This window comes from Pelobates fuscus, chromosome 12, assembly GCF_036172605.1.
Source record: "Pelobates fuscus isolate aPelFus1 chromosome 12, aPelFus1.pri, whole genome shotgun sequence".
In the NCBI taxonomy this organism is placed as follows: domain Eukaryota; kingdom Metazoa; phylum Chordata; class Amphibia; order Anura; family Pelobatidae; genus Pelobates; species Pelobates fuscus.
The window spans coordinates 82,113,508-82,135,709 of record NC_086328.1 but is presented as its reverse complement, the minus strand read 5'-3'; the positions used below and the strand labels follow the sequence as shown (position 1 = coordinate 82,135,709).

Sequence of the window (22,202 nt, the reverse complement as noted above, 5' to 3'; positions counted from 1 at the left end):
AGCAATTTAACTTAATACATGAACTACATAATACAAATAACATTTCCAAACACAATATTATATACATTTAACTAATTATTCCGTTGCCCTTGTATGGATACAGGTCTTATGCAAATTTGTACTCCTCTAGTCAGTCAGCAGTGGACGCAGCAGTGTTATCAAAGTAACAATGTATAGTTTGTACATTGATTGCTGCTGTCACACACCTCTTTCAGGGACTCCTGGGACCATGTCCATGGTCTGTGGCCTTCAAGCCTCTCCAAATGACCTTGGCATGGGAATTTTTGTTATAACCGGTAAGAACAGAAAATTTTGAATCAATTCTCTCCTCTTCTCTGTACATTGCACCGTGTTGGCACTGCCTAGTAGGCAGAATGAGCACTGTTAGATAAAATAAAGGTAAAAGCTGCGCCAAACAAAATAAAATAAAATAAAATAAAATAGTCCAAATATGAGAAAACGTCCAAATAGAATAGGGTAAAAGTCAGTCTTAACTGGGTATGTCTTCTTTAAGGTAAATTCCTACAGTGGTGTAATCCTTGTTTTCCTTCCTCAGGTCATCCAATGATATGAAAAGATAAAAACAGAAATCCAAAATAGTGCAGTAAGTTCTTAAAGGTATAATGTATATAAAAAAAAGGAGAGGTGTAGCACTCACATTTGGTAGAGCTATGACCAGCTCTAGTGTAGAAAGCGTACAGTGGTACAAATCCCCGCTTATGGGATACAATGCGGTGTTACTGGAATACAATGCAGTGTTCTTCTTGTTCTTCTGGGGTAAGTGCCACTCAGAAAAAAAGTAAAACAGACCAATAGTGTTCTCCGTATAAAAACAATGTGAGAATAAAACAAATAAATGAAATGGTACTCACAAATATGGAGCAGGCTGACTGCTCCTTGATGACAGCGTAGGTGGAATAATCCCCACCAAGGATTTCTTGGAGTCCAGAAGTATAAAATGCCCGGTGAAGAAAAGTATATTCTAGATTCTAGTGACCAAAGAAATCTTTAATACATAAAATATAAAATTAAATATCCATAAACGCGTTTCGCCCACAATGGCTTTATCAATATGGAATAAAAAGACATATAACCTGGCAGGGTGACTTTAAATAGGGGTACAGATGTTTGTAAATGGCGCCTAAAACAGAGGTTAGCCAATCAGATTGCAGAAAATTCGATTAAAATGAAACACTTATAAATGCACTTAAAATACATATATATTAAAAAGTAGCAGTAATAAATACTTGTAGCACTTTAAATAAAATATAATACATTAAAAACGAGCATTATATCTAATAAAATAAAATAATTTATTGCGGTCACGTGACCGGCTGACCGCAATGGGTTATGGGGTTTGTAGTGATAGAATCCCTATTCTATTTGGACGTTTTCTCATATTTGGACTATTTGATTTTATTTTTATTTTATTTTATTTTATTTTGCTTGGCGCAGCTTTTACCTTTATTTTATCTATCTGTGTTCTAAGGGTTTAGAGGGATTCCCTTTTTAAGCTGCTGCCTTGTTTTTTTCTGTTTTAAAGCGCTAACCCTCTTTCATTTATTTTAGAATGAGCACTGTGCCCATTCGCAAATACAGGAAGGGTCTAGGGCAACTTCACGTGCCATGGTGTCATCGACCATGTAAAATATCTGGACCAAAGGCCCTTTTTGTTCTACTTCTAGGAGTCACAACCAATGTAAGATATAAACTGGTTTCATGGCAACCTTTTCCAGAAAGAATGTGCCTTGGGCATGCCTTCCTCTCGAAGGGTTTTTGTAACTAGTAGTAGACATAATGGGCTAAATGATCAGGAAGTGCTCATTCCAATGATAATCCGAGGATCAAATAGGTGTTATCCACTCTTGTTGTAGAATTATTAACCCCTTATAACCTATATCCATTATTAGGCCCCTTATAAACTATATACCGTATTTTTCGCTCCATAAGACGCACTTTTTTCCCCCTCAAAAGTGAGGGGAAATGTCTGTGCGTCTTATGGAGCGAATATGAAGCTTTACTTACCTGTCTTGCAGCGTTGGCCGGCAGCACAGGGCGCACCGCGGTAGTGGAACTTGAATTTCATGTTCCGGTTTCCGGCGGGACTGAAAGGAAGTGTGCACAAGCTGAGTGCGCACTTCCTTTCAGTCCCGCCGGAAACCGGAACATGAAATTCAAGTTCCACTACCGCGGTGCACCCTGTGCTGCCGGCCAACGCTACAAGACAGGTAAGTAATTATGGGACAAGGGGAGGGGGACAGTATGGGAGAGAAGAATATGGGGAGGGGGATGAAGTCTATGGGGAGGGGGGGATGAAGTCTATGGGGGGATGAAGTCTATGGGGGGGGATGAAGTCTATGGGGGGGTGAAGTCTATGGGGGGGTGAAGTCTATGGGGGGGGATGAAGTCTATGGGGGGGATGAAGTCTATGGGGGGGATGAAGTCTATGGGGGGGATGAAGTCTATGGGGTGGATGAAGTCTATGGGGAGGGGGTGGATGAAGTCTATGGGGAGGGGGTGGATGAAGTCTATGGGGAGGGGGTGGATGAAGTCTATGGGGAGGGGGTGGATGAAGTCTATGGGGAGGGGGTGGATGAAGACTATGGGGAGGGGGTGGGTGAAGACTATGGGGAGGGGGTGAGTGAAGACTATGGGAGAGAGGAGAAGACTATGGGAGGGGGGGACACTATGGGACAGGGGAGAAAAAAATATTCTGTACAAACTGTCCCATAGTAAGAAACACTATGGGACAGTTTGTTCAGAATATTTTTTTTCTGGGTTTCTTCCTCTAAAAACTAGGTGCGTCTTATGGTGAGGTGCGTCTTATGGAGCGAAAAATACGGTAATCCTTACTGGGCCCCTTTTAATACTATATTCTCATATTCAGCTCTCATGCCTCGTAGTTTAAACTTTACAAGATTCCTTTGTTCGTAGAAACAGCATGTCAGCAGAAAATGCTAGAATCTTCTGATTCAAAGAACACACTGTAGCAGATAGTATTGATAGAGTGTATAATTGCCAAAGAGGCCTTGAGAATACTGAGGATACTAACCTTGAAAGACTAAAGGTACCAGCTACTCTTTATGGATAGCTGCCAAAATGCCCCCTCCCATCGAGAGAACTCCTCGTGCTAGCAAGATGGCGCTGAAATCTGGAGGAGAACTTTATGACGTCAGTTATGATGTAAGACGTAACACCCAACAGGGAGGGCATTTAACTAACCACTTCTTCTCTAAGCCAATTGACAATGTTTCCTTACTTTTTATCTTGATTTTACAATGATGTAATTTTGCCTTTAAAAGAGCTTGCAAAGCCTGCTTTTGTTGAGATGCTAATAAATTTCCTGAAGTGCTTTTAACCTGAACTCCGTGTGTCAGTGTGAATTTACTTCTGCGTATACGCAATTTAAACATCTCTAATTTGGACAGGAACAGATAGTCATTCAAACTTCTTTGTTTGCTTAAAAGATTCCCTTATCACTCTCATCCAAGAAAACCTGCTTTTCAGTAAAGAAAGAGGATAGCTGTGAGTCGCCGAGGGTATGAGCATCTCCCACCATTGATTCTTTAAAAATATGTGAAGTCCTTGTATGGATAATCATCAAAATCTAGGTCCACATTGAAGCAGAGTGGTTCTCTTCTCTCCATTCATCTGTGATTGACAAGGGTGGAGGACTCTCGTGTGCCTTAAGCATTTTGGTGTGTAGCGCTTTCCAATGGTATTTGTGTGAGACTGCTGCAATGTTAATCATGACCTGAAATTCCTGTAGCTTATTTACAGAATCCTACATGACCAGGGAACATCACATGTTGCAAAACCTGTCTAAGGATTTTTGATTATGAGTCAATATATAATGGATTATGTTTAATATAATGAACTTGCATCTCTCAGGTACTATAGAGGCTTGTCAACACAGCTGCAGTAAAAATAGGACAAGTGAAAGGAGAACAGAGGGAAGAGTCACATTAAGCTGGAGTGATGGACAGTAGGAGAGAGCACACTAAAAATAAGGCAAACAAATAAATGATAAAGGAGAAAACACTGTTCTAATAAATCATGTTCAAATGTAATCACATCAAGTCCTTGACACCATCGCATCAGAAGAACTGTCTCACTATCTTCAGAGACTGGTTGCATCTATCCTCCCACCGAATCAAGCTAAGAAACTGAGCTTTGATTGGGGGTACTGCTTTGCCAATGTGTTATGAGATGTAGTTGCCAGATTCCCGTCCTCCCACACCAAAGTTCTCATCATGTCTGTCCTACGGGGCAAAACCCCATACATCTTCGAAGATCTTTCCTTCACTTTTTACCAGGACCTCACTAGGTCTACACTACAATGGCACAGAGCTTTCATTTCTGTCCACAAGACAGCTGCAGTCAGTGGGTCTGGAATATCGCTGGGGTGCAACTAGATCCCTCAGAGTCAGCAAAGACGGGAATGTCTGTAAACTGACATCGGCATCAAAAGTCACCACTTTCTTCAATGTGCTAGATCTCCATGACCCTGACACAGAGATAGCCACACAAACCCCAACCCATACATGGGATCCTGCCGTAGTGATGCCATTTGTCCCGAGAGGGGATGGGGAGGCCCGGGGAGGAACCTGGCTAGGGTTATGGACCAGGATGTTCAAAATGTTTGATGTGCACCACATCTTATGCCATGTTACTTGACCTGACTACTACTTTATTTTTGTTTTGTTACATCTCTACTTTACTTTTTTTATTTCTCAGGTTATCTTGTGTGGCACTCCTAAGAATGCCTTGGGGATGAGGGCTCAATACCTCTTCATATAATGAATATTCCAGCCTCTCTGTGATCACTATCACTGATGAAGTTTCATATAAGATGGCGCCAGTGGACACTGATACGAAGAGGTTATAGTGTCAGCCTTTAAAGGGCATCTTCTGCTTATTTAGATTTGGGTATGACGTCTGAAGCATGATGTCTGTCTGGATTCATATGAATGTCAAGCTGGGAACTCTGGGATAGTTGTGGAAACATGAGTTCTCGAGATTCCATGTCCAAAAATTACTACCCAAAATCCATCTTCAGATGTCAAGGAGATGCATAATGGTATTTTTTGTGTTTAGGTTCAACAATATACTACATTCTATGCACACACAATGGGTGTTAATAAAGCGTGTAAAAATATTTAAACATTAACTGCACAGATTTAAAAAAGTGACATTATGTAGTCAAAACAGCAAGAGAGAAAGTGATAGTTTAAGGGGTGTGTTAGAGATGGGTGTGAAACTGACTAGCTTTTAACAGGGTCATTAAGGAATTAGAGAGCTGGCATCTGTTAACTGGATTGTCTCTGAGATAATCACAGAGGAGATACCTGTCAGGCAAGAACTAGATTCTAATAATTGGATGAGAGAGGTGGGGAGTGGAGAGAGCATAAAACTAAATGGAGAGGGATAGCAGATGGTAACTGCATTCAGTGACTTAGATAGAGACAAAATACACTCTATTTATAGGTTGAAAGAACAAAAGTGAAAATTTAATTCTGAATAATGGAGTATTTTATTTCGATTACCAACATTTTTATTGAGGCACGCAAGAAAGATATACATGAACAATACAAGCACAATCATGTCTGGAACTGTTGTTAATCTATATCCTTTATTTCCTCTTATAAATATACAGGTATAAACAATTAAAACATTTCAAAACTCCCTTTCTCATGAAACCACACATTTTTGCAGTGAGATCATTTTATAAGGCAATAAGGGTTTGTCTCAACAACAAACTGCAAAGGATGAACTTTTTAAAAAAATGTTTTTATTTATTTTACATTCTGTGAATTCTAGGATTGCAAGATCAGTGAATCACAGTCATGTGCGTGCCGAATATTGTGGTTTAATTATGGAATGCTTGGTCCAGTTTAGAAAAGATCCAGGGTCTTATTTATACTTCTAAGAGCATACCAAGATGTGTCCGAAGACCACTATTTTGCTAGCTGCTGCTTAATTCTGCCTTCACTCTGAATTTAACTCCTGCCAGATCAAATCGATTATTTAATACAGGTTGCAATTCCACGGACATTTATTATTTTCTCTGGGAAGCATGTGAGTGCTACAGACTTATGGACATGTGGGACTGATTAGATGTTCATGAAGGAACACCTGGCCAAGGTGTTAAGTCTCCGCACATCTCATACCTTCTAATATAAACCTTTAAGTTATGTCTTGTTTACCGATAAATGTAGTAAATGTAGATATGTACAGTCACAATGTTATTTACAAAAGTGTGAATTAGCAGGAATTCAATTTGTGTTCACGTGTGTTGGAGGCTGGTGAAGGTTTTGGATGGTTGGACATTAGACCAACCCCTCTGGATCTGGCCTCACTCCTATTCTTGTAAACCAATCCTAATTCTTGTAAATTGCCCTTCTTTGGGTGCTACCCCAAGATCCTTTATGGAAGGGCCTCTATTTATGATGCTTTTGAGTGAAAATAGAATGTTGACTGGTACCTTTCTACTAACTGCAGTCTACAGAATGCCACCAGTCTAACACCACAAAGGATGTACATGAGACAAGTGTTATATGGCACACATCCAAAGAATATGTGATGTGACAAATGGGCTTCTTAAGATAAATAAAAATATATATCTTGCACTCCAGTTACTGGTATTAGTGCCCGGTGCTTGTCAGATCCAAATAGGTAAAGAGAGCACTCCAAGGACTACAGGATAATTAAATAAAACGTTGCTTTTATTTCTCAAAGTTTGAAAGATCAACGTTTCAGTTTGCACTCCAAACTTTCATCAGGATAAAAGCTAAGTTGTATTTCATTATCCTGAAGTCTTTGGAGTGCTATCTGTACCTATTTGGATATTAAAAGAAAATAACTAATGTATTTTATTAAACTACTTTATTCACGCTACCTTATATTTGATAAAAAAAAATGAGAAAAGATAAATAGAAACATGACTAGGAAGATGGATGGTAATGTAGATACAAAAAGTATATGGAGTGAGAGAACGCCTGCCAGGATAGAAAGGATAGTTTTTGCGAAGAAGGACAGAAGGTGTGAAAGGGGCATGCAGGGCTAATGAGCGATTGAGAGGAATAGACAGATGACTGCAGGATTATTCTCTGGTTAATCTGATTTTCTCTCCACCTCGCTCTCTCTCTCTGCTCCCTTCTCCTGCACCGAAAACGTCTGGATCTCTGTTCCTTCGCTAACCCTAGGTCCCACCCCTGCTGGGGTAACAAAAAGGGGTTCCTGGCTCCCTTTTCCTTGCCCCTCCAGTCAGGATGGTTCTCATGAAGGCCAAACTCACTTTCCAAAAACGTGTAAAGCTTGCTCAAACCCTATGGCTACTCTCCTGGCTCAGCGTTTTGGTAGGTTGCCTAACCTTTGGAATGGGGATCTTCCTAAAGGTGCAACTTTGGATACACAATGAAGTGATGGATAACACGGCAGCACATGCTGTCCCCAATACAGTAATAACAGCTGGCCTGGTAGCTATCCTGCTCAGTCTTTTTGTGGGAAAAATCAGCCAGGACTCACTGGATATGACCAAGTACCCACGCTGGAAGCCCTTCATGACTGCCTATTTCGTTATCGCTGTCCTGAGCTGCTCAGTCTGTTTAGCTGCTCTAGTTCTTAGTGTGGCAATGCGAGGAAGCCTGGAGGAGTCACTGAAGATTGGGCTTCGGAATGGTATTAGATTCTATAAGGACACAGACACCCCTGGCCGTTGCTACCAGAAGCGGACCATAGACAAGCTACAAATGGACTTCCAGTGCTGCGGGAACAACCATTACAAGGATTGGTTCGAGGTACAGTGGATCAGCAATCGATACCTGGATTTTAGCTCCAAGGAAGTGAAAGAGTGAGTCCCAATTTCACTATGCAAACAAGCTATATAATGTTTCTCCTAATAGGAGAAAACAAAATGAATGTACGAATAAGTATATGAAAAAAAAAATTAAATAAAAATATGGACTGGGGTTTATTCACTAAACAGGACGTTGTGGTGAGTAAACATCTAATTTTGTAAAATGTAGGACAAAATAGCAGGAAAAATTATCCTACTCTGAAATTGGCCTCAAGTTTGCATCATAGTTAATAACTGTTTAAAAATAACAATTATAATAATTTGAAAGAAAATAACAACCCGATGATTAAACGTAAAATTTGAAAACCCTTTGAGTAAAATCTGTCTTTTGAAATTAAAGTTTTAAACCATGCTGTATACCAGATGGTATGCAGCAATGGGAATGTATACAAAGCATCATACGTCATATTGGTTCCATGTACTTCTCTTCATTCTGTTGTTCAAAGCATTCGAAAGTATGCTGGTAATCATAAAATAAGCACCTAAAACATAACATATGTGATTACTTTAGATAATGTCAGGCATGTGTTGTTTACTAAAGTAGGGAGGGTCAACTGTCCTTTATATTCTTCAGGAGGCAGCAATATAGTATTTGCAGAGCGAATGCTGTAGAATATATTATGTTAAAGGAAAAACTGGTATACATGTTAAAATAAAATAAAAGATATACATGTGATATAACGTTGCTACATATTATTGTGAAATTAATACATGTACATTAAAATGACTCTATAGGCACCCAGCTGATTCAAGTAGTCTGGACACTCTATCCCTGTCCCCTTAACCCTGCAATGTTAATTATTGCAGTTTCTGAGAAACTGCAATAATTACATTGCAGGGTTAAGATTGCCTCTAGTGGCTGTCAATCAGACATCCAGTAGAGGCACTTCCTGGTGGTTAGGCGACTTTTAGTCGCCTAAGTGACGCTGGATGTCCTCACGCTCTGCATGAGGCCATCCAGCGTCAGTCAAATCCCCATAGAGAAACATTGCAGCAATGGGGAGGGCCTAATGCACTTTCGGCGCTTGCACATTAGTGCCCCCAGCATCAAGGGAGATCGGCACTGAAATCAGGTTAGTGCAGTAAGGGTTATTAACCCTTACATTGATAATACAGGTTTGCTATGTGGGGGCTGCCATCTTTAGCCTCTTTTATCATAAGCACAGTATATCTGCTGAGATATCATTTGAAAGTCTGAAACCATCCCAGAGTGCGTTTTTGGGATGCCCAGTGCTTGGGAGGGATATCAAGTTTTGGTTGGTTAAACAGAGCTTCTAACCAAAGAGGACTTATGTTGCTTGCCACATAGAGAAACGGTAAGCCTTTAGATGCACTAAAATTATATATTTATTTCTATATAAACAATATAAAATAATACACACAGAGGGTATAATACATTATTTTATGTTAAAGGAACACTATAGTACACATTTGTATTCCTGACCCTATAGTGTTAAAAAAACCTATTACGCCCCCTGACCCCTCTTTTCCTTTAAATATAGTAAAAACTCACCTTATTTCTAGCGCAAGTTCCGTCCTTCAGAATTGACGATCTCAGCCAATCACAATGCTTTCCCATAGAAAATCATTGGATTGACTCAAATAGTCAATTCTGATTATCTCAGCCAAGGAGGTGGGGTGGGGGCAGAGCCAAATGCCATGCTGGCCATTCAGTATCTCCTCATAGAGATGAATTGAATCAAAGCATCTCTATGGGGAAAGTTAAATATCTTAGGCCTTAAGGCGCCCTGTGCGAAAAATCTTCACAGTGCCCCCCCCCCATCATACCCCTTTATCCATGTACTGTGTGTGTAGTGTCTGTATATAGGATTTATTAAATTAATAATTATTTAAAAACAAAAATGATTCCCCCTTCCCTGTTATTACCTTGCAGGGAGGTGGGCATGCTGATCTCTGGTGATCCAGTATGCTGGGAGTCTGGTCGGCGCCTCCACCGGGTGCAAGACCATGATTAACTGTCTTGTGAGATCAGGCACTTACAGTGACAAAGCTTTCCTGTGGTAATCCGTGGCAACTTTCTCATTGGCCGGAGCTCGGAGGACAGCTACATATTGTATTTTGTATGAGAGAGCTCTGCTGTAATAAATCTCATAATAATATGATGTAGTGTGTGGTGTCTGTGTGTGATCTGTATGTATTTGTTGTATTGACTGTGTGTATTGGATGTGTGTGATATGTTTGCTGAGATGCAGAGCAGAGGTCGTGTACTGGTAGGTGGGGAGCAGGAGGCATAGTGGAGGAGGGTGGGGGAGCAGCGGTAGTGTAGTGCTAGGTGGGGGAGCAGGGCAATGTAGTGGTAAGTGTGGGAGCAGGGGCACAGTGGTGGTAGGTGGGGTCACAGTGGTGGTGTATTGGTAGGTTGGGGAGCAGGGGCCCAGTAGTGGTAGGTGGGGGAGCATAGGTAGTGTAGTGGTAGGTGGGGAGCAGGGTTATCAGTGGGGGAGCAGCGGTAGTGTAGTGGTAGCTGGGGAGCAGGGGCAGTGTAGTGGTAGGTAGGTGATCAGGGGGCACAGTGGTGGTAGGTGGGGTCACAGTGGTGGTGTATTGGTAGGTTGGGGAGCAGGGGCCCAGTAGTGGTAGGTGGGGGAGCATAGGTAGTGTAGTGGTAGGTGGGGAGCAGGGTTATCAGTGGGGGAGCAGCGGTAGTGTAGTGGTAGCTGGGGAGCAGGGGCAGTGTAGTGGTAGGTAGGTGATCAGGAGGCACAGTGGTGGTAGGTGGGGGACCAGGTGGCACAGTGGTGGTAGCTGTGGGAGCAAGGGTAAAGGAGTGGTGGGTGGGGGAACAGGGGGCACAGTGGGGGAGCAGGGGTAGTGTAGTGGTAGCTGGGAGCAGGGGCAGTGTAGTGGTAGGTAGGGATCAGGGGGCACAGTGGTGGTAGGTGGGGGACCAGGTTGGCACAGTGGTGGTAGCTGTGGGAGCAAGGGTAAAGTAGTGGTGGGTGGGGGAACAGGGGGCACAGTGGGGAGCAGGGGTAGTGTAGTGATAGGTAGGAGAGCAGGGGCACAGTGGGTAACTGGGGGAGCAGGGGTAGTGTAGTTGTAGGTTGGAGAGCAGGGTCACAGTGGGTAACTGGGGGAGCAGAGGCACAGTGGGAAGGTGGAGGAGCAGGGGACAGAGGGTAGCTGGGGGAGAGGGGGCACAGTGGTAGTACCTGGGGGAGAAAGGGCACAGTGGTAGTAGCTGGGGGAGAGGGGGCACAGTGGTGGTAGCTGGGGGAGCAAGGGGAACAGTGGGTAGCTGGGGGAGCAGGGGCACTGATAGGCTAGGTGGGGGGGCAGGGGACACAGTTAGGCTAGGTGGGGAGCAGGGGAACTGTGTGCAGCGGGGGGAGCAGGGGCACAGTTAGGCTAGGTGGGGAAGCAGGGGGCACAGTGGGTAGCTAGGGAGCAGGGGCACAGATAGGCTAGGTGGGGGAGCAGGGGGCACAGTTAGGCTAGGTGGGGAGCAGGGGCACTGTGGGTAGCTTGGGAGCAGGGGCACAGTTAGGCTAGGTGGGGAAGCAGGGGGCACAGTGGGTAGCAGGGGGAGCAGGGGCACAGATAAGCTAGCTGGGGGTGAGAGGGCACAGCAGTGGTAGCTGGGGGCATGGGGGCACAGTGGTGGTAGCTGGAGCACAGTGGTGGTAGCTGAGGAGCAAGGGGCACAGCGGGTAGGTGGGGGAGCAAGGGGCACAGTGGGTAGGTGGGCGAGCAAGGGGCACAGTGGATAGGTGGGGCATAGTGGGTAGGTGGGGGAGCATGGGGGCACAGTTAGGATAGGTGGGCAGCAGGGGCACAGTGGGTAGCTGGGGGAGCAGGGGCACAGTTAGGCTAGGTGGGGAAGCAGGGGGCATGGTGGGTAGCTGGGGCGCAGGGCACAGATAAGCTTGCTGGGGCGAGGGGGCACAGCAGTGGTAGCTGGGGTAGAGGGGGCACAGTGGTGGTAGCTGGGGGAGAGAGGGCACAATGGTGGTAGCTGGGAAGCAAGGGGCACAGTGGGTAGGTGGGGAAGCAAGGGCACAGTGGGTAGGTGGGAGACAAGGGGCACAGTTAGGGTAGCTGGGGCACAGATAAGCTAACTGGGGGTGAGAGGGCACAGCGGTGGTAGCTGGGGGAGTGGGGGCACAGTGGTGGTAGCTGGAGCACAGTGGTGGTAGCTGAGGAGCAAGGGGCACAGAGGGTAGGTGGGGGAGCAAGGGGCACAGTTAGGCTAGGTGGGCAGCAGGGGCACAGTGGGTAGCTGGGGGAGCAGGGGCACAGTTAGGCTAGGTGGGGAAGCAGGGGGGCACAGTGGGTAGCTAGGGCGCAGGGCACAGATAAGCTTGCTGGGGGGCGAGGGGGCACAGCAGTGGTAGCTGGGGTAGAGGGGGCACAGTGGTGGTAGCTGGGGGAGAGAGGGCACAATGGTGGTAGCTGGGAAGCAAGGGGCACAGTGGGTAGGTGGGAGAGCAAGGGGCACAGTTAGGGTAGCTGGGGCACAGTGGGTAGGTGGGGGAGCAATGGGCACAGTTAGGGTAGGTGGGGAAGCAGGGGGCACAGTTAGAGTAGGTGGGGAGCAGGGGGGCACAGTTAGGGTCGGTGGTGGGCAGGAGGCACAGTTAGGGTAGGTGGTGGGCAGGGGGCACAGTTAGGGTAGGTGGGGAGCAGGGGGCACAGTTAGGGTAGGGGGAGCAGGGGGCACAGTTAGGGTAGGTGGGGAGCAGGGGACACAGTTAGGGTTGGTGGTGGGCAGGAGGCACAGTTAGGGTAGGTGGTGGGCAGGGGGCACAGTTAGGGTAGGGGGGAGCAGGAGGCACAGTTAGGGTAGGTGGGGAGCAGGGGGCACAGTGAGGGTAGGTGGTGGGCAGGGGACACAGTTAGGGTAGGGGGAGCAGGGGGCACAGTTAGAGTAGGTGGGGAGCAGGGGGCACAGTTAGGGTAGGTGGTGAGCAGGGGGCACAGTTTGGGTAGGTGGGGGCAGGGGGCACAGTTATAGTAGGTGGGGAGCAGGGGGCACAGTTAGGGTAGGGGGAGCAGGGGGCACAGTTAGAGTAGGTGGGGAGCAGGGGGCACAGTTAGGGTAGGTGGTGGGCAGGGGACACAGTTAGGGTAGGGGGAGCAGGGGGCACAGTTAGAGTAGGTGGAGAGCAGGGGGCACAGTTAGGGTAGGTGGGGGCAGGGGGCACAGTTAGAGTAGGTGGGGAGCAGGAACTCCCTCCTGCTTCCCCTAACTTACCAGACAGAGGGTTCGCCTACCTGAAGCTCCGCCCAGCTTGCCATGTAGCTCCGCCTCCGATCGCCGTTTAACCCCGCCCCCTTTCTCTCACTGAGATCCGAGTGGGCAGTCTGGGGACTATCAGTGAGAGCAGCGTTAAGAGGCAGGGCAGCGGAGCGCGGCCACACTACACAGCGCAGCCTGTATTAGGGGAGAGCTCTGAGCTCTCCCTCACAGGCTGTTACTAGGAGACAGTGCGAGCTGTGTCGGCCACAGGGCGCCCCCTGGTCCATGGCGCCCTGTACGGCCGCACAGCTCGCACACCCCTAAGGCTGGCCCTGCCTACTACTGTCTGAAAGTGGCAAGAGATAAGCTGGTTTAAAAACAGCATTGTTTAGTTTCAGGGCTGGTGGAACCTAAAATTATTGCCAAAAATGTGCTTATGTTAGGGGAGAGTCGACTCTACACAGTACTAGATCAGTAGGCATGGTATCCATCTAATGTGATCACAAATATTTATACAAAAATGTTCATAGTCTGTATAATATTAATTAAAAAGTGGTCTATTTTCTTATCTCTAAATTAAACAATTCTGTGAAAGCTTAAACATCTCGAAGGAACGCTTTTAGAACTGTATTGTTTTGTTTATATAAACGTTAATCCCCCTTTTAAGTACATCTTTGCTTGGAAACACCATATGTCTCAAGATCACGGACAATTTGAACAGCTGACGCAGCACAGAGCACATTTTATGAGATTCCTAGCGCTGTAGGTCTTGATTGTCTGCATGGTCAAGTGGTTCTTCTGACCAAAGAAACTTAAAGATGGACATTTCTACAGAGCAATTGTAGATGTGGAGTGGATATGGAATGCACTGAATGATATTATTTATATATTGATAAGTATATCAATATACACAGAGAAGATATAATACATCTAAAATTTAAATCACTTTACTTTATATCTTGTATTTTTAATAAATACTGATGATAGTTTTATTTTATTTAACGCTATTGCATTTTTTGAGAAAACCCAATATTGTTCGCTTTCATGCACTGAAACTTTACAGAGCCATCATTTAGCTTAGCTGTAGAACTAGAGCTTTGTTGATATTTATGGACATTAATGTCCATGAAGTTCTACAGACTATAGAGAGCTAACTGTTGGCTACACCTGTAGGAAAAACATATTAGCATTTTGGTTTTCTTCCTGAACCTTGCAATTCATCTTCACTTTTCTTCTTTCTCTTTGTCATTCAATCTGTAGCCGTATTAAAAGTAATGTAGATGGACGGTACCTTATGGATAGTGTTCCATTCAGCTGCTGCAATCCAAGCTCTCCTCGGCCCTGCATACAGGTCCAGATTACCAATAACTCGGCCCATTACAGCTACAGCTACCAGACGGATGAACTAAACATCTGGGTGAGGGGTTGCAGAGAAGCACTGCTGAATTACTACACAGGAATCATGGCAACCAATAGTGCAGCTGTCTCCATGTCTTTAATTCTGCAGGTGAGTGATGTCACTAGTGTTGCATAAATTAAACACATTTCTGGAAACCCCACAGTCACCTGAGCTGTGTCCTCACATGATGGACCAAGCCCATGGTCCTTCAAACAGATCTTGAACATTTCATGATTATGGAAATAGATATCTCTCTTACGTAGGTAATTTACTGGTCTATGAAGACTATAGTTCCTAGGTGGTTTATTTATATAACTCCCACTAATTTCTCAGTGTTTTTTTAATTATATGGAGAAGATGTATAACAAACTATTTGACAGACAAAATAAATGTTGACAGATACAAGAGATGAAGTGGGGCCTGTTTAAAAGAAATTACAATGTTCCACCAGCCTTAAATGGACACTATAATCACCAAAACAACTTTAGCTTTATGAAGCAATTTTGATTTATAGATCATCTCCCTGTATTCTCACTGCTCAATTATCCTGCATTTAAGAATTAAATCACTTTGTTTATCCATCCCTAGTAACTCCTCCCTGCATGTGACTCACACAGCCTCCCTAAACACTTCCTGTAAAGAGAGATCTAATGTTTACACATTCTGTTTAATTTAGAATGTATTATCTATTGCTTTGTTAATAACCTTCTTTGTTAATAACCTTTCTTAATAACCCTGCAGGAGCCACCTGTATGTGATTTAAGTGAAATTTACAGAGCAGAATATAAAAACCTCTACAGCATTTGATTAAAAATGAAACCATTTATTATGTAGGTGGTGTCAGTCACAGTCAGTGGAGATGTTGCTAGGGCTGTGTAAACAGGTGACTATTGTGTCCCTTAAAGGATTGGTAGAGCACAGTGATGGCTGGTAAAGTTTAAAGATGATGGGGCGATTTAGTGAAGGTGGGATTTGCTATGCGGAAGCTTAAGGCAACACACTACGCCCAGGGAAATAGAGCGAGCAAACTGCTGGCAAGGAGATTATGTCACAGAAACGCACAATCAAAAATCCCATTTATTATAAATTTGAAAGGGGAAAAAAAGGGTTCCGCCCAAGGACATCAGTGATGCCTTTGCTGAATATTATGAGACACTGTACAATCTAGGTAAGGACCCGACTACCCCCCAACCGTCACAAACGACCATAGAACAATACTTAGAGGGAGTAACTTTGCCTTGTCTAGATGAGGCACAGATAGGGAGCCTACAAGCTTCCATTACGGAGGAAGAAGTCCTACAAGCCATTGTACACCTCCCAAACGGGAAAGCCCCAGGACCTGACGGGCTCACCAATACATACTATAAACAATTTGCATACTATACTTGCACCGCACCTAGCTAATCTATTTAACTCAACCACCCAAAAAGCAGAAGCACCGGCAGATATGTTAGGGGCCCACATAATAACGCTTCCCAAACCAGGGAAACCACCCACATGTAGCCAAAATTTCAGGCCAATTTCGCTACTCAACACAGACACGAAATGATATGCTAAAATTCAGGCGACTAGACTAAAACATATCATTCCTATATTGATACACGATGACCAGGTGGGCTTTACCACTGGTAGGCAGGGATCGGACAATACGAGGAAAGTGTTAGACCTCATGCACAGCCTACGCAGGGGACAGGTAGAGGGCGTTCTGCTCTCACTGGACGCAGAAAAGGCCTTTGATTGCCTCAACTGGCCTTTTCTGGAGGCAGTACTCCAGAAATACAAATTCCCCAGGCAATTCATAAACGCAGTGAGAGCATTATATTCACGTCCCACAGCGAAGGTCCTTAACGCGGGGTTTGTATCCAAACAGATCACGATAACAAATGGATCTAGGCAGGGATGTCCCTTATCCCCGCTACTGTACATTTTAGCATTAGAACCGCTGGCTGCATCCATCCGAGCAGAACCATCCATTCATGGCATCACCCTAGGCGACAGAGAGTATAAGCTTAACCTCTTTGCCGATGATATTCTGGTCACATTACCACAACCCCTGATATCCTTGCCAAACCTGATGACGCACATAAATACATATGGAGCGGTTTCCTACTACAAACTAAACGTAACTAAGACGCAAGCATTGGGGATGCACATAGCAGAAGATCTCATGACCAGACTAACCACGGCGTTCCCCCTGGACTGGAGACACTATTACCTGACATTCCTGGGCCTTAAACTTACAAAAAAAAACTCCCAACTATTTCACCACAATTACGCTTGTTTACATAGGGAATTCACAGACTCCATGCAGGCATGGAAGGGGAAATTCCTATCGTGGACTGGCCGCATAGCAGCGGTAAAAATGTCGCTTATTCCCAAAATCCAATACCTTTTCCGTATTTTGTTGGAGGTGTGGGAGTGAGGCGGGAACGATGTTAAACATTTGGTGGTCGTGCACCATACTTGATACATTCTGGAAGGAGGTAGCCCAACTACTACGTAAAGTATTGCCATCTCCACGGTTAGACAACCCACAAACTTGCGTCTTGTTCATGTTGCCGAGTGGTACACCGAAACACATCAAGACGATAATATACCACACCATTGTATCAGCAAACTTGCTGATATCTAGACTGTGGAAAACAACGACACCTCCCTCTGTGGAGGGTCTGATAAAACAGATAGAACAAAATTGGGAGTATGAACTTATGGCGATGACGCAATTCGGAACACGAACACATATTCACAAGGCACACGAAACATGGGTTGCATGTATCAAGCCCAATGTTACAGAACCGGTGGCCACTAATATGATTACAGGATAGCGGGTACATCACTTGACAAGAGATACTGCGAGTAGTATCGACAGAAACCACCAGGTGTGAGGGCTCACACCCCATTTAGCATGGAACATACCATAGAGCGAGGTGTGGGAATAGAATTGTGTACTCCATGCTCCTAGATAAAGGCAAGGGAAACCACTAACACCACGCATCCATAAATGAACATCCAATGCAACCAGGTAAAATGCACTTATGTGATATTCTGTAAAATGCTGTAGAAAACTGGGTTCCGGGCACTGAAGACCCCCAGTCGGCAGTAAACCGTGTAGACAAATGTTAAAAGTACCCAGCTGCATATGTATAATTGTGACTAACTGTAACCTGTCTTTTCCCCTACCCATGCACCCCTTTTATTTCTGTACCCCAACCTTCCCCAACGTTAATTGCCTCTGAAAAAAGTAAATAAACTTTAAATAAAAAAATAAAAAAAAGATGATGGGGCACTGCCACCCCCCATGAGAAACCAGCCATATTACCAGTCATCAACAAAGGGGTAAATGGAAACTGCAGATATAATCATGGCATAGTCATGTCTTTTCTAACACACACTTATCAGTAGTCCTTGCCTTTAGCCTAAGTCTTGTGACACTGCATATATCATGGGCAACAATGCAGGTAAAGGCATAGTGATTTTACTTTCCTGATACTACAATTTTCAATATATTGCCCACATGAAACTCTTCCTCCAATAAATAAAATTCATAATAACATCTACATCAATCTCATCTCTGTATGTATTACTGTTATCTGTCATCCCCAATACCATTATCTCATTTTCCTTAATCACCTCTAAGCTTGCCTTTCCCATGTCCATAGTCTGAATTTACTCGGTGACTACAACATCCCTTTATCATCTCTAAAATCTCCAATTTTTTCTTTATTACACGCTCATTTGGTCTTTTTGCTTATCTATGCAACTTACGTCTTTATGTGCCCGTCACCAATCTTCATAAAACCAACCCAACACCACATAGAATAAAACTGAACTTTATCAGTCTGTGACAATACTTACTGGTCTACAGTTTGTCTCATCCATATTTAAGGGAATCTACAGTGCCGGGAAAACAAAGTGACGGCTGGTCAAACTGACAAAAATTGAGAGTGGTAGCTCCTACTTTTGTTAAAGGACCACTATAGTGCCAGGAAAACATACTCGTTTTCCTGGCACTATAGTGCCCTGAGGGTGGCCCCACCCTCAGGGTCCCCCTCCCGCCCGGCTCTGGAAAGAGGAAAACTTACCCCTCCCGCCCGGCTCTGGAAAGAGGAAAACTTACCTTTTTTCAGCGCTGGGCGGGGAGCTCTCTGCCTCCAATCCTCCTCCGTTCCGCCCCGTCGGCTGAATACGCACGCGCGGCAAGAGCTGCGCGCGCATTCAGCCGGTCGCATAGGAAAGCATGTACAATGCTTTCCTATGGACGCTTGCGTGCTCTCACTGTGATTTTCACAGTGAGAATCACGCAAGCGCCTCTAGCGGCTGTCAATGAGACAGCCACTAGAGGATTAGGGGGAAGGCTTAACCCATTTATAAACATAGCAGTTTCTCTGAAACTGCTATGTTTATAAAAAAATGGGTTAACCCTAGCTGGACCTGGCACCCAGACCACTTCATTAAGCTGAAGTGGTCTGGGTGCCTAGAGTGGTCCTTTAAGTTTTGTCAAACGTAGGGAATATCCTAAAGCAAAATAGTCCTTACTTTGTCTTAGTATATCTTTTAACCACGTTGGAATTTTCAGGGAAATTCCAACACAGTCAATGTGAGTGTTTCGTAAACCTTTTATCTTCATGAAATACTCATTTTGGAGGGAGTGGTAGATGACAGAGCCGCTTTAACTCGCATCCTCAATCTCTCTTTATCTCTCCCCTTTGATATTTTCCCAGCTGTCCTCAATATTACTTCCATGCTGTCCTAATATTCCTGGAATGAGGAAAGAGAATACAAATTTGTATAGAGCCTTTGTGAATCCAACAGCTCTAGCTACCATCCCCTATTTTACTGCCTTTAACCACCAAGTGTTTTGTATATAAATTACTGTCTAACTTTCTTGATTTGTACCTCTCAAACTTCCTGTAACTGAAATTTGCTCTAAGAAATGTGACCGCCAATTTAATCAATGTTAAATATAAAGATCATGACTATTTATTAATCTGTTGCTGCTTTCTACACTGCTAACCAGTTCATTCTCTCCCTTACCAACCTTGATCTTTATAACATGTTTTTCCTCATCTTTTCCCCAAAACATCCCCTTTTTATTTTTACTTTAAACTACGGTATGTCTTTTAGTAGCTGTACCTTTTTGAATGAAAGCAGCACTAATATGTTACGTCGCTTAAACTTTCCCTGATCGCTCTCCTTCTCTCCTGGCTCTTGACACTTAAAGGGACCCTCCAGGAACCAATACAACTTTAATGCATTTGGTAGATTTTGGCCTAATTAATATGCTGTATTGTTTGCATTCTCAAATCTTTTTCGTTTTTGCAAAAAAAAAAAATATATATATGTTTTGCAGAATGCTGCACCATAAGTCTGCATCTATAGCCAGACAAAATCAATTGTATCCTCTTGCCACCTGGAGGGATCTGGGGCTACAAAGCCCTACATTTTGGGCTTTAGCCCGTAAAGCTACCCCCTAACTATGCCTATACTGATTACCAGGGACCCACGAAGTCCTCATGCCAAAATTAGTTCCATTGCAGTCACGGCCAAGTACCGGTGAGGACCATTCGTGGGTTTGGTTCATGCGAATGGCCGCCAGGGAGCTAGCGTTCGGTTCCATTCGAATGAAGGGAAAGTGCTGAACCAGGGGCACCCATGGAAAGCGGCTAATGGCGGCTGTGCGGGGTGACTCCTGAATGGTATCACTAACCTGGACCATAGTCGGTGGGCCGGAGGCCAGCTTCCACACTCCTCCAGGAGTTTGGGGCAAACTTTCAAGGGAAGCAGCGTTTGTCACAGTGTCCCTTTAAGTTTAAGCTCAAACCTATTGTAGAAAATGTATGTTGATAGAAACTGTTTAATATAGAGGAATAAACTAACAAAATGGGGTACTGGCACTCAATGAACCCAGTGGTGCTGGTATAAGGGACACACACTCTAAAATATTGCTCTAAAAAAATGTATACAAAAAAACCCCAAAATAATTAATTTTGTTTCTTTAGGGTTTATCTAATCGGCAATTTGTAATATATATGGAAGCAGTTATCTGTATGATGTGAAAGTATATAGCGTATATATCAGTGTGAGACAATTTAGGGGTTAAACCTGTTTTTTTCTGATATTTTTCAGATGTTGGATATGTAAAGGTTGGATTTGGACCCAAACTATTTTGTTGGCGAAACTGTTTTTTTCTTTTTAATAAGGTGTCTCTAATACAAATCTCTTATTTGCCAAGTAATGAAAAACTACTTATGTCTTTGAGCATTTAACTTGTGAGTGTTTTTAATATAGAGGGTGGACAGGGACATTAGAAAGGAGAGCAGGAGCTGTAGAAAAGAGGGCAGGAGCTGTAGAGTAGGGGACATAAATTGTAGTGGAGGGCAGGGGCTGTAGGGGGGAGGCAGGGGCTGTAGAGTGGAGGATAGGGTCTGTAGAGGGGGAGACAATGCCTGTAGTTGGGGGAGAGGGGATGTAGTGGGATGTAGGGGATGTAGTGGGTGCGGGGGCTGCTGTAAAAAAAAACAAAAAAAACTAAAGTATATTCCCCCCCCCCTCCAAGGCTCAACTTGGGCCAATGAGGGGAGAAATCTAATCCTGGCAGTTAGGTAGTACAGGACAGGAGCTGGAGGTAGAATCTTGTCTGCTGGGGCGTCTGACATTATCAGTAGTAGCCGGCTGACTTCACTGCTTCACAGACATTTCACTTCACTGCTGTGTGCTGGCTGCAGGGAGAGTGTGGTAGGCTGCAGTGATTTAGAAAATTCGAGTGCCAGCCAGAAGCAGGTGATTTTTGCACCCCCCCTCTCTGACACCCTAAGGTGGCCATCTGTGCCACCTTATGGATGCGCCGGCCCTGCCCCTCACGCCCACCCCATAGGCGGCAATTTTGGGCTCTAATAAATTAAACCATGGATGGGAACCTAATTAAATAAACAATCAGATCACTTTTACTCAAATTACATATTGTGGGAAATTTTCCAAGCAATGTAATAGCTGACATAGCGTGGAAAAGCCTATAGAAGGTATTTCCCATGCTATAAAAAGCTCCGTCTGCACCTAACCCTTCATGGAAGAAGAAGGATTAATTAATTAACAATAAGCTATATATGGACATGATTAAATACTGTAAACAATGTCCAGATTTTGCAGGCCAACTGGCGAAGGGTTCTGCCCCATTTTGACTTTAGTAAATAACCCTGTATCTGTGTTTGGGGATAGGTCAGTGGTTATTATACCAGCTGCAGTTTCCTGGCTGGGCCAGATTTGCAAAGGTCCATAAAATGAATACTTCAAATGATATCCCTTCTAGTTACAAATGTACTATTTTTGGTATATTTATGTATGTTCATAGTGTCGTTATACAAACACAAATACTGTATATTTGGGGATTAAAACCATCAATAGCCTGAAATATACTTTAAAGCAACACTTTACTCACTGTAAAACCTTTATCTAATTGAAGTTTTTATAGTGCTTGCACCTTGTCTTTGCAAAGTTTTATTTTATTAGTTTGAAGGCTTGGATGTATGGCTTCAAGACACACCTCCAAACCCTCTAAATAGAGAACTGGGAGTTAGCTCTCAAGCTCAGGAATAATGTGATTTCACATGGGAAAGCACAATACTGTCATAGCATTTAATGGATTGGACCGTCATCTTGGGGGAACACCTCCAGGATGATATCATGTATGGAGGAGTGGACAACAGTGTTTATTTTGGTGGCAAATTTTAATTTAGTTTTAGTCGGTC

At 44.1% G+C, this 22,202-nt stretch overlaps 1 protein-coding gene across 1 annotated transcript in view; it reads left to right on the top strand.

Annotated features, from left to right (window-relative positions):
• Positions 1-7,112: 7,112 nt before the first annotated feature.
• ROM1 (retinal outer segment membrane protein 1) overlaps positions 7,113-22,202 on the top strand; it is a 17,539-nt gene continuing 2,449 nt past the window's right edge. The window contains exons 1-2 of the mRNA XM_063438144.1: positions 7,113-7,852; positions 14,319-14,565. Of these exons, the coding sequence (XP_063294214.1) occupies positions 7,272-7,852; positions 14,319-14,565 (828 nt within the window). The 5' untranslated portion in view covers positions 7,113-7,271. The remainder of the gene's footprint in view (positions 7,853-14,318; positions 14,566-22,202) is intronic.